General features: G+C 45.9%; 1 protein-coding gene across 8 annotated transcripts in view; it reads right to left on the reverse strand.

Annotated features, from left to right (window-relative positions):
* Positions 1-13,138, reverse strand: part of MAD1L1 (MAD1 mitotic arrest deficient like 1) — a 320,017-nt gene that overhangs the window by 107,583 nt on the left and 199,296 nt on the right. For 7 of the 8 annotated variants that reach the window (XM_040647851.2, XM_004945136.5, XM_040647852.2 and 4 more), the window contains one exon: positions 7,646-7,853. In XM_040647851.2, coding sequence (XP_040503785.1) covers positions 7,646-7,853 — 208 coding nt within the window. Of the gene's footprint in view, positions 1-7,645; positions 7,854-9,022; positions 9,127-13,138 lie in introns of those variants that run through there. The other variant, XM_040647856.1, reaches the window with a different exon arrangement.

Here is a 13,138-nt window from a genome sequence, read left to right on the forward strand (position 1 = left end):
CATGTCTCTGGAGGATAAAGACACTGTCAGCATAGCAGGATATACAAGAACTAAGGCCAGGAAGAGCAACGTGCCAGCATCCCCACGGGACAAGTTTAATGGTGCTTTTACAGAGATCTGTGAAGAGGGAAAGGGTTAAAACACAGGACAGAAAGGTCTCTATGCTGCTCACTCACTTTTCTCCTTGCCAAGGCTCTGGGCTTCCCCAGGTTACAGCAAAGGAACACGGCTACATGGGGATGCAAAAGGACATGCTTGGCAGCAGGAAACTCATCCTTGCTGCTGCTTTGTGGTTCACTCAGCCACTGGTGGACAGGGAACCCAAAGTATAAGTCAACAGGCCTAAAAGTATTGGTTTTATTGCCAATTCTCCTCTAAAGCCACGTATGGTAAAGCCAGGAGGAGAAAGAACATCTCCTGTCAAGCCCAGGTTTCACCAGGTACACCCACACACACTCTCTTGACATACATGGTCCCACAAAGCCCTCCAGCCTTGCCATCTGCCTATCTGTAACTAGACATTAGCTGCCTCCACCTTCCCTCTCTGCCTCAGCAGAGGTTACCTCCTCTTTTTCAGATGTAACAGCATGACTTCCACTGCATTGGTATGGAATTAAACAAAAAACACACCTACTGAAGAAACAAGCAGCCCTCCTCCCCAGCATCATTTTCTTGCAGAGCCACTCATTTCCACCACCACCAGATTCTGGGCTGGATCTGTAAGTCCAGAGATGCATCCCTTGGGAGCCTCTCCTCTCGTGTTGCCAAATAAATCCTGGAAGATATTCTCATAGTTCAGCAATTCACCCTGGTCCTCTCATCATGTATACTCAGTTGTTTTCCATCTTCTCCTCCCTTCCAACTTACGTTACCACTTCTTTCTTGGTAAAGCAGCTTTTTTTTCCCCCTCTGGAGCAAGGGGTCTGGTTCTAATAAATATTTTTAATCAGCTTCTACATAGTGCCCAGCTAGAGGGTAGGAGATGCTTTAAAATCAAAACAACTCACAGGGAATGGTAGAGTTGCATAGAGGTACCCTGCAGGTCCACAAGTTGCCTCTTACAAGAGCAGAGAACATAAGGCCCTATGAACGCCACACAAACTGTATGGAAAAGAGAGGCAAGGAAGAAAACTGGCAGCTCTGCTGCTCTTTGTCATGGCTCAGTGGAGGTTCTGCTATAACCCTCAACTCACAGCAAGCCTCACACACTCAGCAGCTACACCAGAACCAAGGACGGATCATAAACCTCTCATCCCTGGACTGCAGATGGAGTCTTCAAGTCTCAGCAGTGTCCCTCAGCACGTCTTGTCACAGCATCCCACCCAGCTGCAGCATTCAGGCACACTCTGGGGCTCATGTCTTTGCAGCACCCATGGGCATGTACCTCTCGTAGCTGAACAGGCTCATGGCATGCTTCCAATCAGCAGGGCACACTGCTTTCAATATACCCAGCACTGCGCGACTTCTTATCTGTGTTATCTCTAAAAAGCTGGGAACCTATCTGGATGATAAATGCTACATACAATAGAAGCAATTTTTTTATTTTAAATCTGAGAACATTTCTTTCAGCCCTCTTAAGAGACTCTACTCTCATTCAAACCAGGAGAGCTGGTTCTTTATAGGCCCCTGTGCTTACTTGAGCAGTGCACAGCCTTTGCCATCCATTGCTGAATGAGGACACAGAGCCTTCAAGGTGCTCACCCCTTGTGGGTGGGCTGCCCAAATCCATTGACATAGCTGTAACATAAAAGGGTTTTATAGACTCAGCCCACCAACTATGACATCACTGTCAATAATGAAGTGCAGGAGGGCTCAGCTTGGTTATAGCCTTTTAGGAAAACAGGTATTATTTAGCACCCCCATCTCATCATCTGTAGTGCTAGGCTGGGACAAAGGGATGTGAATGATATGGAAGGAAATCAAACTAAGATCTATTTAAACTACCAGCTTATTCCCAGTTTTAATCTACTACTTGGGTCTCAGACCAGTCTAAATGTCTCACTGTAGAAAAACTAGCCCCATAAATGCAATAATGATAATAACCAGCTATGAGGTGAGGGGATTACCCCCGAGATCACCACTGCTCAGCACAAGGTCAGCACAGGAGGTGGGCAAGCTCTGAGCAGCTCCCAAGGTCTGCTGCTAATAACATTCGTCCCATGTGCTTTGTGCATTAAAGCCACGCAGCGTTCATGGTGTAGGCAGCAGTAGGGAATGACTTTTGTCCCCAACGAGATCATGGACTGAAAGGACAGAACTTCATCAGCACACAGCAGAACACTGAAGGCAAAGACAAGCTCTTTATGCGCTTCAGAGGAGATGGGGGTACACAGAAAGCAATTACTTCTGTTGAAATACAAGAAGGCACAAAGGCTAACATCCTGCTCTTAGTAGAAGTTCCTTAACATTTGGAGACAGCAAACACCCCAGATCTTCACTTTATGTCTCTTTACAAAGAAGGCAATTCCTTTGGTACAAAGCTGGAGGGGACTTGACCTGTTACAACTGCAAAGACAAATGCCACCTAATGAACTCCCTCTGAACCAGGATTTCAGGCATTTCAGAGGTCTTTTAGGACTGAACAAGGGCTGCTGTCCAGCTGCCTTGCCTAGCCTTCTTGGACCAGCAAGATGCTGGGAGCTACCAGAGCAAAGTAGATGCAGGTGCTGCATTCACCCACCACCCATTAAGAGCAGCCCTGTCAGGTGAGCTCGCACCTCATTCACAGATGCAGCCCTCATCATGCATGGATGTCCTGCAGGCAGATGGTAGGAAGCATCAAGGCTCTCAGGCACCATCAGCTCAGCCAACTGTGGATGGAGAACAGCAACTTTTCAATTCCATCTGCTGCTCCTTTTTGTCACCTTCTGTACTCAGAAACACATTCATCAGAAGCACAAGCATGCTGGGACAGTGACAAATTTCACCATCTCTGCCTTGTCACTTTAACAGGATTAGATTATTTTAGTATTAATTCATTACCCAATTTAATTCCAATTAGTAACATTTTTACAAGGCACTGACATAGCTGTGATGGTAGAGACAGCCTTTGCTTAGCACACAATGTAGCATCTCTATTCAGGTCAAACATCAGCTTTGCAGTGAGATTCCCCTGTACCCAAAGAGCCCTCCTCCCTACCTTACTAACAGAAAAAGACCACAGGGGCTGTTCAGACTGATGACTAGCTTTCATTTTTGGTGGAATTATGGCTTAAGGAAAATAGCTCACTTCCAAAATTCTCCACAGACAAATGAAGTCAGGGCTGATTTCCACATCTTCCTTTCTGGTAGGGGTGTCAGTCTCTGTCTCTCAGCAGAAAGAATACTAAAAGCACTTTTCCTCTTATGGAAAGAGGCTGGGTGAAAGGAGTGCACCACCAACACCTATGGGATAGCAATAAATCATTAAAGCTAGTGGAAAATTTGCATTACTGCATTTTTCAGTCAGGAACAAGCTATTCATATTCCTATCTTCGAGCATGTCACCTTTGAGATAAGATCACAAGTGGAAACAATCAGCACTATTCTACCCATGCTCCACTCCAAGAGACAAGCACTGCATCCATCAGCTCCCCACCAGCTGGTACTGCCACCTACCTATTTGCTTGCAGACCAAACTCCATCCCTAGCAATGCCAGAAAAAAACCAACCCAGAGGCCCACCAGCACCAAACGAGACAAAAAAAAGGAACATCTAAACAGAACTGCCTTGAAGCAAAGCAAGAAATAAAGATATGGATCAGGAGGGAAAAAAAAACCAGAAGATACAGCCTGAAATACAGAAAGATAGAGGGGGAAAAAAAAGCATTAAGAGCACAGGAAAGAAATGTAGTACTGAAACAGATTCCAAATCTGGGCAGTGATTCTCTGCACCACCTTCCTAAAGCTGTTGCAATCTGCATCCCTGTTTGAGGCAGGAGGACTGAGAAACGCTCCCAGATGGCAGCCTGACCTTGGTGCACACTGCTGTTACACAACCCAGACCCGCGGAGGCACTGGGAGAGAAACAAAACACCCATAAAGCTACAGCCCATTCCCTTAATGGGGCTGCCACAGATCTGCCCCATTAATACTGCACAAGCCCGCGTGCAATTTTTATACTTTGAAAAAGGACAGAAAGTTGTTATAGCTCACGTTGTCCAAACCTCTCCTTTGCAATAGCACCGGTACCCATTTTAATAGAGACTATTACTGCATAAATGAGAAAAGGACCACTGAACTACGTGGCGAGTTGCCAGCTTGTGCTGCAGCCTCCAGTGGTTATGCTCAAAAAGATTTAAAGTCCAGCATAACCTTGATTTTTAATAGAGTCACATTTAATGAGCTTTAACGTCCACAGTAATAATTTCCTTATTACCTATCCAGGAGTTGGAACCACGATCAGAAAAAACGTGCTGCACTCCGGTCCAGTGAATGAATTTAATAATGGCCAATACATTATTATCAAAACCATCAACATCACAGTCCTTAATGCCTTTTTTGGTTGGTGTAATTATAATCCTTTGTACCTGAAGTGCAATTGTTGCAGTTCACATAAGCATGCTGAACAGAGCAAACCTGACTGGCTGCAGGCCACCCAAATTCCTCACCTGTGCCAACAAGCTATTCAGAGTGCGCAGCAGAACAGGACGATAACATCTTACATTTACCTCTAACTGTCAAGAGGCAAAAATGCAAACTTAGATGACCTTTGCTGTCTTCCTGCTTTTATCCACTCTTCCTGCTCTGAGTTCAGCCCTTGGTCTCCCTGCATCCCATGCAGCACTGAGGGGTCTTCCTTCCTCACGAGTTCAGAGCTGGGTTTGCCACCTGCATGCGCCAATCGAGTCAGATGCATGCAAAGGTATACAGGTGTTGCAGCTGACAAAACAGGGTGCAAGAAAAATACTGATTTCTTCTCATTTTGTCCAGAAACAATTCCCCAAACCTCCTTGAAAACTGCTGCCTCGTTATGCACAATAAAGCTCACTCCCAAAGGCAGCCAACTGCACAATGACAAACAGAGCAGAGGAGCTTCTGCCACCAGCTCCTGATTTCACACCTTAAAAATACACCGAAATAGAAGGCACATGGCAGCTCTCCACTGCTGCCATTCCTGTGGGCAGAGCTGTTGAGATCCTAAGACAACAGTGAAAGCTTCATCTTGCACTTCTTTTCCTAAGGAAGACAATCTAAGCTTTCTAGCCATGAGGATCCATGTTGTTATTAAACCAGCCCTGGAACAGCTGTCATATCCACACTGCAATCACTGCATGAGCTAAGCAGGACAGAATCAATGCAGAAATAGATGTAGCTCGCACACTGTGCTTGAGGAGCTCTGCCCTGCCCCAGCAAGGTGGCCAAAGCTGGCATTCCAACTAAAAGGCAGCTGAGATATGCCATGCAGAACTCATAATCATAGTGCCATAACATCCTCAGCGTCCCTTGAACATCCTCACTACCATACATGGGGTCTTTAACATCAGACCATGCTGCTGAATGCTCCCCGCACAGGAAAGGAGGGTTTAGCATTGTTTATAGCAATGACAGTGATGAACACAAGCGCATAAAAAAAAACAATTAAGATCCTTCTATATAACCAGATCTCCAAAACAATCATCCACAGGGCTCCTCCATCCTTCACCTACAGCTTGTTTTTTTCCATTTTTTTTCTTCATGAAACACTTCCATAAGCACTTAGAGGCACTTGGAGAATGCAGAGGGCCCTCCTGTGACTGTGATAAATGATGGCAAGAGACTGTCACCCAAGTATTTCTGACCCTGCTAAGCTCTGCAACCAGTGCTCTTCCCCAGCTGAACTGGAGTCAGAATGACATAGCACAGGACCAGGGCAACAGGAAAAAAAAAACACCATATATAGCAGAAGCTGGAAATACACTGACACCCAGGGAGCTGTTTGTTTTCCTGTCAGAATCAAAGGCAAAAAGAGAAAGCAGCTTTAAAAATGAATCCCTTATGAGCTAAAGACAAACCTGGTAACATCCCAGCACAGAAACGCCTCGTGAACAGCTAAAAGCAACTGCATGAAAGGCAGCAGAATAATTATGAATAACAAATCACAGAAGGCATACGTGAGCAACACACTCCCTGAGAAGAAATGGTCTAATTACTGCAGATACCCCAGAGGCTCATTCATCAGCTGCAGAGACACAGAGCTGACCTCACCTCTGCAGTCCCTGCCCCTGACCGTCACTCTCCATGCAGGGCTCAGGGGCAGTGCCAGCTGTGGGCTCTGCAGCATCAGCTGTGCCAGGCACAGTGACAGGCAAGGGCACCGGGCAGCCACATCCACTGTAATTTAAACACCAGTGAAATTTCAAATGCAAATTGTAATGTAAACACTATCCCTGAGAAGTGCTCACATCCCACCGGGACCTCAGACTGGAAAGCTCCTACAGGCAAAGATGGCCTTCCTTAAACGTTCGGGAAGTGTTTAATGCTTATGCATCTGTTGGAGCAGCCACAACCCATCACTGTACCTCTAGCACATCTTCAGCTCCTCATTTTAAAACCACCCCATCTGTACTTCTCACCACCGTATTTCTAAGGCTACATGCTACCACATTCCACTATGAGACACTGAAAGTCTTAACAGGAATAAAGTACTTTTGTTTCAGCAGTGGGAAGAGAAGCAAGCTGCTTTCCGAGCATTTTTGTGCCATAGCGGTGAAAGATGTTTTGTTGTGAGGATTTTTTAAGCCAAGGCTCTGCCTCTCTGTGGTTCTCAAGTCTCTGACACACGTGGCCCAAGAGGAAAGCTCTGCCCTCTTCACCACATCTGAGGGAGCACTCTGACCTCCGGACACATCCCACATACGTGCTGCTGGAGCACATCAGGTCAGCTCCTCACAGCGCTCTCTCTCACATTTCTCTCCTCTAACAAAATGTTTTGAGGGCAGAGCATGTGAGAGCATTACAGCAGTGAGGTCTCCCGGGCTCTGCAGCACAACTCGACTCAGCTCAGCCACCTCACAGTCTTGCAGGTGATGGGTCACATTTTTTTGATACCCTTACCTTGATTTACAGAGCCTGAGAGCACGTCTGGAGGTGCTGACTTGGGGGTCACTGTACTAAAAAGGCTCACACGTTTGTGAAGGGAAGAAAGACTGTGTTGGAGGAGAGCCACAGATTCTGTGAAATGTATTTAGCTCAGTGAAAGATGTATTCTATTTTCATGGAGTATCGAATGTAACGGTGATTAATGGGGCACACATACACTGATAAACAATATTAATTTGTTTTAAGCCAGGTCTGAAAAGATTTCACCAGTTGCTCCCCTGCAGCTATGAAAGTTATTTCCTGCTGTTTGTACTACCTCAAGGGCTAGAGCAGCCCCGAAAGGAAGGAAATATTGCCTTTTACTCTATTGGCAGCACCAGCGTGGGAAAGCTGCTATACTGGCATTTCATTTCTCACCAGCAAATGATATGGATTATTACTGTTCATCGTTACCACCTCCCCTCTGTACCAACCTGCCATTGGACTGCTACCACACATCTCCTGCAGCAGCCCCACTTCTCTTCATTTTCCTCACAACCACCCCAGCAAGCACACAGTCTGCAACGTCTCCATCTGCCTTGGCAGTCAGTTCCTCTGGCAATAAAGATGAATAAGAAGATCTTCATGCCTAGAAGCCAACAGCCTACCTGCAACTTCCTGCGGTGACTGAAAGCTCCCAACTCCTTCCAGATTCCCATGGACTGAGCCGCCGGCTTCGAGCACCCTCACCAGCTCCCTCAGCCTCTCACACTCCTCCTGCAGCTGCTGCTGCTCCTCCTTGCGCTGCTGCTTGGCCAGGCTTGCTGGGTTCATGCTGAAGTGAAGCACTTTGGTTTTGCTGGGGTCATAGTCACCCTGTGTGCCAGAAACAACAGAAGTAAACTGAGTAACAGATCCCAACTCCAAGAGCACCCAACTGTACTGCTCTTTGCATGAAGACGAAAAAGATGACAGCATAAAGCGTGTCACTTATGCAGTAATAATGTGTTGTTCCAACAGCCCAGACCAGCTGAACCAGGATTGCCTCTCTTCCGCTCACTACTCTGGGAAGAAGAAAAAACCCACAACCTTCTGCAGAGCTTACTCCTTGGCTGACACCTCCACTGTTAAATTTAAACTCCAGAAATGAAGTTTTATAGCTGTATTTTAAATCTCTTGATAGAAGGAGATTATAATGAACATGCAAATGCATACTTAAACTACAGCAGGACACCCAGTGCCAGCCTAATTTATTACCAGTACGAGCCAGCAACATCCATATGACTGCAGTGGTGGAGTCATTAGCAAGTTGTATCAGTTCACCCCAAGCAAGTCAAAAGATATTTCATTTTACACTTCTTTTCTAGGAGGTTAGTTGTATTTATGGCAGCTTAAACAGTCAAGTTCTAAGATAGCAGATTAATATTTCTTCAAAGCGAGAGGAAAACACTGATTTTATGTTTGTGATTTCAGAGGGAATTTTCACAAAAACTATGGGAAGCCTCACAACCATAAAAGTAGTAAAGCGTATGTTAATCTTGGCTTCCCCAGCACTCTGAAATCCTATTGCTCTGCCTGTATAAAAAGGCATTTTATATGGTAATATATTTCCTTCAATTAAATCTCAGGACCTGAAGTGATTTTGTAAACATTAATTAACCATCAGGAGCAGCATGAGGCAGGTATTATCCCAATTCCATCATTCAGTTTTCACAAATAACGTGCTAGAAACATTTGTGTTTTTTGGGGGGCAAACCAAAGCAGAGACTGAACAACTTCCCCCTGAATGCTGCTGGTGGCAAACCCCATATTGCTTCGCTAACAAACATCCCTTGCAACCATTTAAAACACTCCATCCATGTACCAGAAGGGCAGCACAGCCAAGCTCCCATGCAAAGAGTGGGTGTTGAAGGACTAACAGAAGAGGACTCGGGAACTTTGGGCTTCCCATAGAACTGGGAGAGCAAGGAACAGAGAGTCAGGGCACTGCTTCCAGCTGAGTGTTCCCACCATCAGAGCAGTGCTCTTCATGCCCTGTCACATACCTGGTGGTGACACTTCTCACATCACCTCAGGCCCTGTGGTGCTCAGGGACATCGGGGGGGGCAGCGCTGGACCTGCAGGCCCACAGCAATGGGGCTTTGTGACCTCATTTCCATGGAGAGGAACAGACACATGGGTCAGCAGGACCAAGAAAGAACATCATCCCACTGACAGCTTCAGCCTGAAGATATTTAGATGGGAACTGAAGGAGTGGGACCTCCCATAGCAGCCCCAAGATATTTAACAGAGGGAACACAAGGTCTATCAGACCTACTCTCCGCAGCAACACACTGGCATTTACAAAGCAGTTCCCACTGCAGGCAGCCTAACCCCTGGTGCTATTTGCCTTTCAGGGCTCTCCCCTCTCACAGCAGGCCAGCAGGGTCAGGGCACTCCTTACCCTTGTCGGCCTTTTAAGAGAACAGATTTGAACCCAAAGTTTGCGGTGCTGTTTACACCGGTTGGCAAAATGACACTCAGAGCTGCAGTGTGAGGCTGCACCAGCACAGCATCAGGCAGAGATCTCTCCTTGGCTCGAGCAGGAGCACCTGTGATCTCACACTGCACCAGCACTGCAGAAACTCACACGTAACAAAAAGACAGAGCAGCAGGATGCAAGAGGGAAGGAAAGCCCTACAAACTCAGACTGCTGTTCCCTTCCATGCTGAGACTGCTTTAACATGTGCAGCACCAGCCTATTTGTTTTGCTGGTTATTTACTCTTAAGATATCTCTCTGGCCTTTCTACAAAGTGCTGCCAAGAAGCTGCAGTGCTTCGTCTTTCTGAGCTTCTTCAGTCTATTTATCCTCTCCTTTTAAAACATGCACTCTTGGAAAATCATGCTCAGAAAACTCAGCTCTAAAGCTCACCCTCATTTTCAAGGCTCTCCAGCCCTTCTGAGCGTGTCCGTCTGAAGCTACACTGAGACAGGCAAATCTCTTAAAAAACCCTCTGTGATATGAAGGCTGTATTTGAGGGCTATGGTACAATGCATCTCATTTAACATTTCTGGGAGATCACTAATACATTTGCTATGCTACTCACACTTCTGGGCTAGGGGCAGTAGCTTTCTCTTTATTCCACACAGCACAGATCAAACTAGCACATTTCTCCCTACAGCTAAAATATTAGTGCTGCTGGTTTATATTACAGTAATGCCTAAAGAAACCAAGTGAGACAGGGATCCCAGCGAGCTAGGTGCTGTGCAAACCCCAGGAGAGATTACCATTGAAAGCCCAACAACAGAGCATGAAGATGCAATACACGAGGGGAGGAGGGGTACAGGAGCAGTCTCCTGTTCAAGGCCCCTTGGCATCACCACGGCAGCAATGAAAGGAGAACACGAACTCAGAGATGACCCTCAGCCTCAAGACCATCCTGCTGCCTTACACAGCTGCCCCACACACAGTGCTCCTCAAGTCTCTGCAAGAATTACTGACATGACAGTTTCAAACAAATGCAGAAAGCCTTCCATGGAAATGGTGTACAGTAGAGCTTCAGATGGAAGGGATTGGATGCACACGTACATAATGCCAGACAACAGAAGTGGCATTACAACTTCTAATGTTTAGAGTGTTCTTCCAAACTTCTGAAGGTTGGGAGTGACTCCTCCCAGAGCAAACCTGTGTCACAGCTGGAAACTGCTCAGCAGAGCAGGCAGCAAAGAGCATTACAATCACACTAGCATTTGAAGGAAATGAAACCCTAACACTGGTAAGAAACCCGAGACTGAAGAAAGCAAACATCCTCCTCCTCCCGGAATCCTTTTAGCTCTGGAAAAATGTAGATAGCTGGTTTTCTGCACCAAATGCCTTCCCCTCCATAATACATTAGTCTCACTGATCGGAATTTCGTCCCTTCAGCTCTGCAATGGAAGTCTGGAAAATGGTGTTGCAGGCACTGGGAGAGAAGAACTAAAACATTTGTCTGCTTAGAATACTGTTTCTAATCTAAGAGGCAGAACAAACAGTGGCATTTGAAAAGGCGTCATGAGAAGGGACTCTGCCAAGCACAAGGCTCTTTGAACAGGAGCTGGAAATCCCACAGCAACTGCCTGAGAGCAGCTCCAGCTGCTACCACCATGCTAAACCAGCACAGGCAAGGAGCGAGGTAAAAAAGCATCTCAATACACTGTAGTACATGCTGAGCTTTTCCAAGAGGTGGGAAATGCATGCTCCAAGTGTGGAAACTTGGCCTGAACGTCAGAATCATCCAAATTCACTTACAATCGAGGTGGCTGCATATAGAAGCATGAGACATTTTAGGGATGGAACCAAAATATGACCTGTAGGCAAACTCCTTGATGGGATATAACAGGAAAGCACTGCCCTTTCCCTGGCTCACTCAGACGTACCTCAGTGGGTTGTTCTGCTCATCACACATTGTGGCCAGTTCCCAGAGAGCAAAAATAACTATTGCTAGTTTCCCAGCATAGATCACCCTTCACCCCTCTTTTTCCCAATAGTTAAAAATTTGTCAATTGTAGAGATGTTGAAGAGGAAATAACTTCATCTAGAGAGAACTTCTGGCATTCATTGATTCTTCTTTCAAGGAATAACATTGAGCCAGTAATTTAGATTTGTCAGAAAAATGTACACAGAGTTTCCATTTAGAAGGAAGCAATAAATATCTTGATTGATTGCAACCAAGCCTGGTTGACACTTGGCAGTACAGTGAATTATTCATTCCTGGAAAGTAAGATGCTAACTAGCTGATTTGGTGCTTAAGGCAGCAAAAGCATTTCCGTGCTCTCAGAAGAGCACTGGACATTTCACAAAGAAGATTTGTTGACTCCACATGTTAATGTCCTACGTTTTGTGAAATCATGTTGTTTTGGCCCCAGACATGCCCCTAGGACACACACAAGAAAAACGCCCACTTCCAGCACTGAGAAGTGCCACCCCACCACCTCTGATCACACAGACATCATCATGTGAGAGACACAGCAGATGCACCACACAAGCACTGCCTTAATGCAGCATCCTCCAGGCACACCCTGGGCCATGGAACGAAAATTCCATGAGATCAAGGCTTCCAATAAACTTTCTGACAAAAACTATGGGAAAAAAGGGTTTGCAGCAGGGCCAATTTGCCATCTAGAACAGACCCACAAAGCCAAGTCAGATGCTACTGCTCTTCCTCCTGCTTCCTTCTCCCTTCAGAAAAAAACAATACCTTGAAGAGATAACTGTGCGGATGCTGTGTGTCATTTTTTTAAACTTATATTATCAGCAAACAGTCAGTACGTTGGTGTACCTGCTAGAATTACAGCACAAAAACTTCCCTGGTAATCTTCCCATTAGGGAAGAGTCAGTCAAGTGACAAAACAATGAATGAAGACAGGATTGCTTTAATCTCTGAAAAACAGAAACTTTTCCCTTAGAAGAGCAGTTGTTCAGAAGAACAATGAGAGCTGCCAGTGACAGCACCTTGAAAAGGGCTGAGCTTCATCTGGCATCTCTCCTCGTGACTGCACAGTCCCAATTCAGGGATGTCTTTCTCAAGGAGCTATAAAAGCTTTCACTTTCACAGGCCCACAGGTAAGAATGAAGTACTTAAAACCACATTGACTACTTTTCATTTGATGAAACATTCAGTGCTTAACAATTTCATTTAGCATCTATTCATCTACTGCAGATATTCCTCATCAGAAGGAGGAACTGCTAGCCAGGGGAATAGCCTCCATCGCTGAGAGTACGTTCATCTAACATCACTAATGAGATTAAAGAAGTTCATACATCCCAAGGAGGCAATGACTGTCACTGACAGCAAAAGCACTATCAAGGATTATCAACTGCCCTCCCACTCTCAAAGGCTCCTCCTGTTTACTGCACTAGCAAGCAAAAACCCGTAGATGAGGCTGATGTGCAGCTAAGTGCCTTATTTTTTCGTAGCTCCGATGTCTATCAACCTTAAAAGATGGGGCTTTCTGAGCAGCACAATAAATTCTGTTGCAGCATATGGACAGCTGAGTTTAATCGCTGCGCGCTTGCAATGCAACAGATTGTGCTTGCCCCTGCTGAGAAAAGGCTGCCGGTTGGAAGCTCTTCCAGGGAAGGACCATTTCTTCCTTTGCACAACTCTCACACAGAACAAGTGCCACCCAAATACCAGCAATG

The sequence above is a fragment of the Gallus gallus genome, chromosome 14 (genome assembly GCF_016699485.2).
Source record: "Gallus gallus isolate bGalGal1 chromosome 14, bGalGal1.mat.broiler.GRCg7b, whole genome shotgun sequence".
NCBI lineage: Eukaryota > Metazoa > Chordata > Aves > Galliformes > Phasianidae > Gallus > Gallus gallus.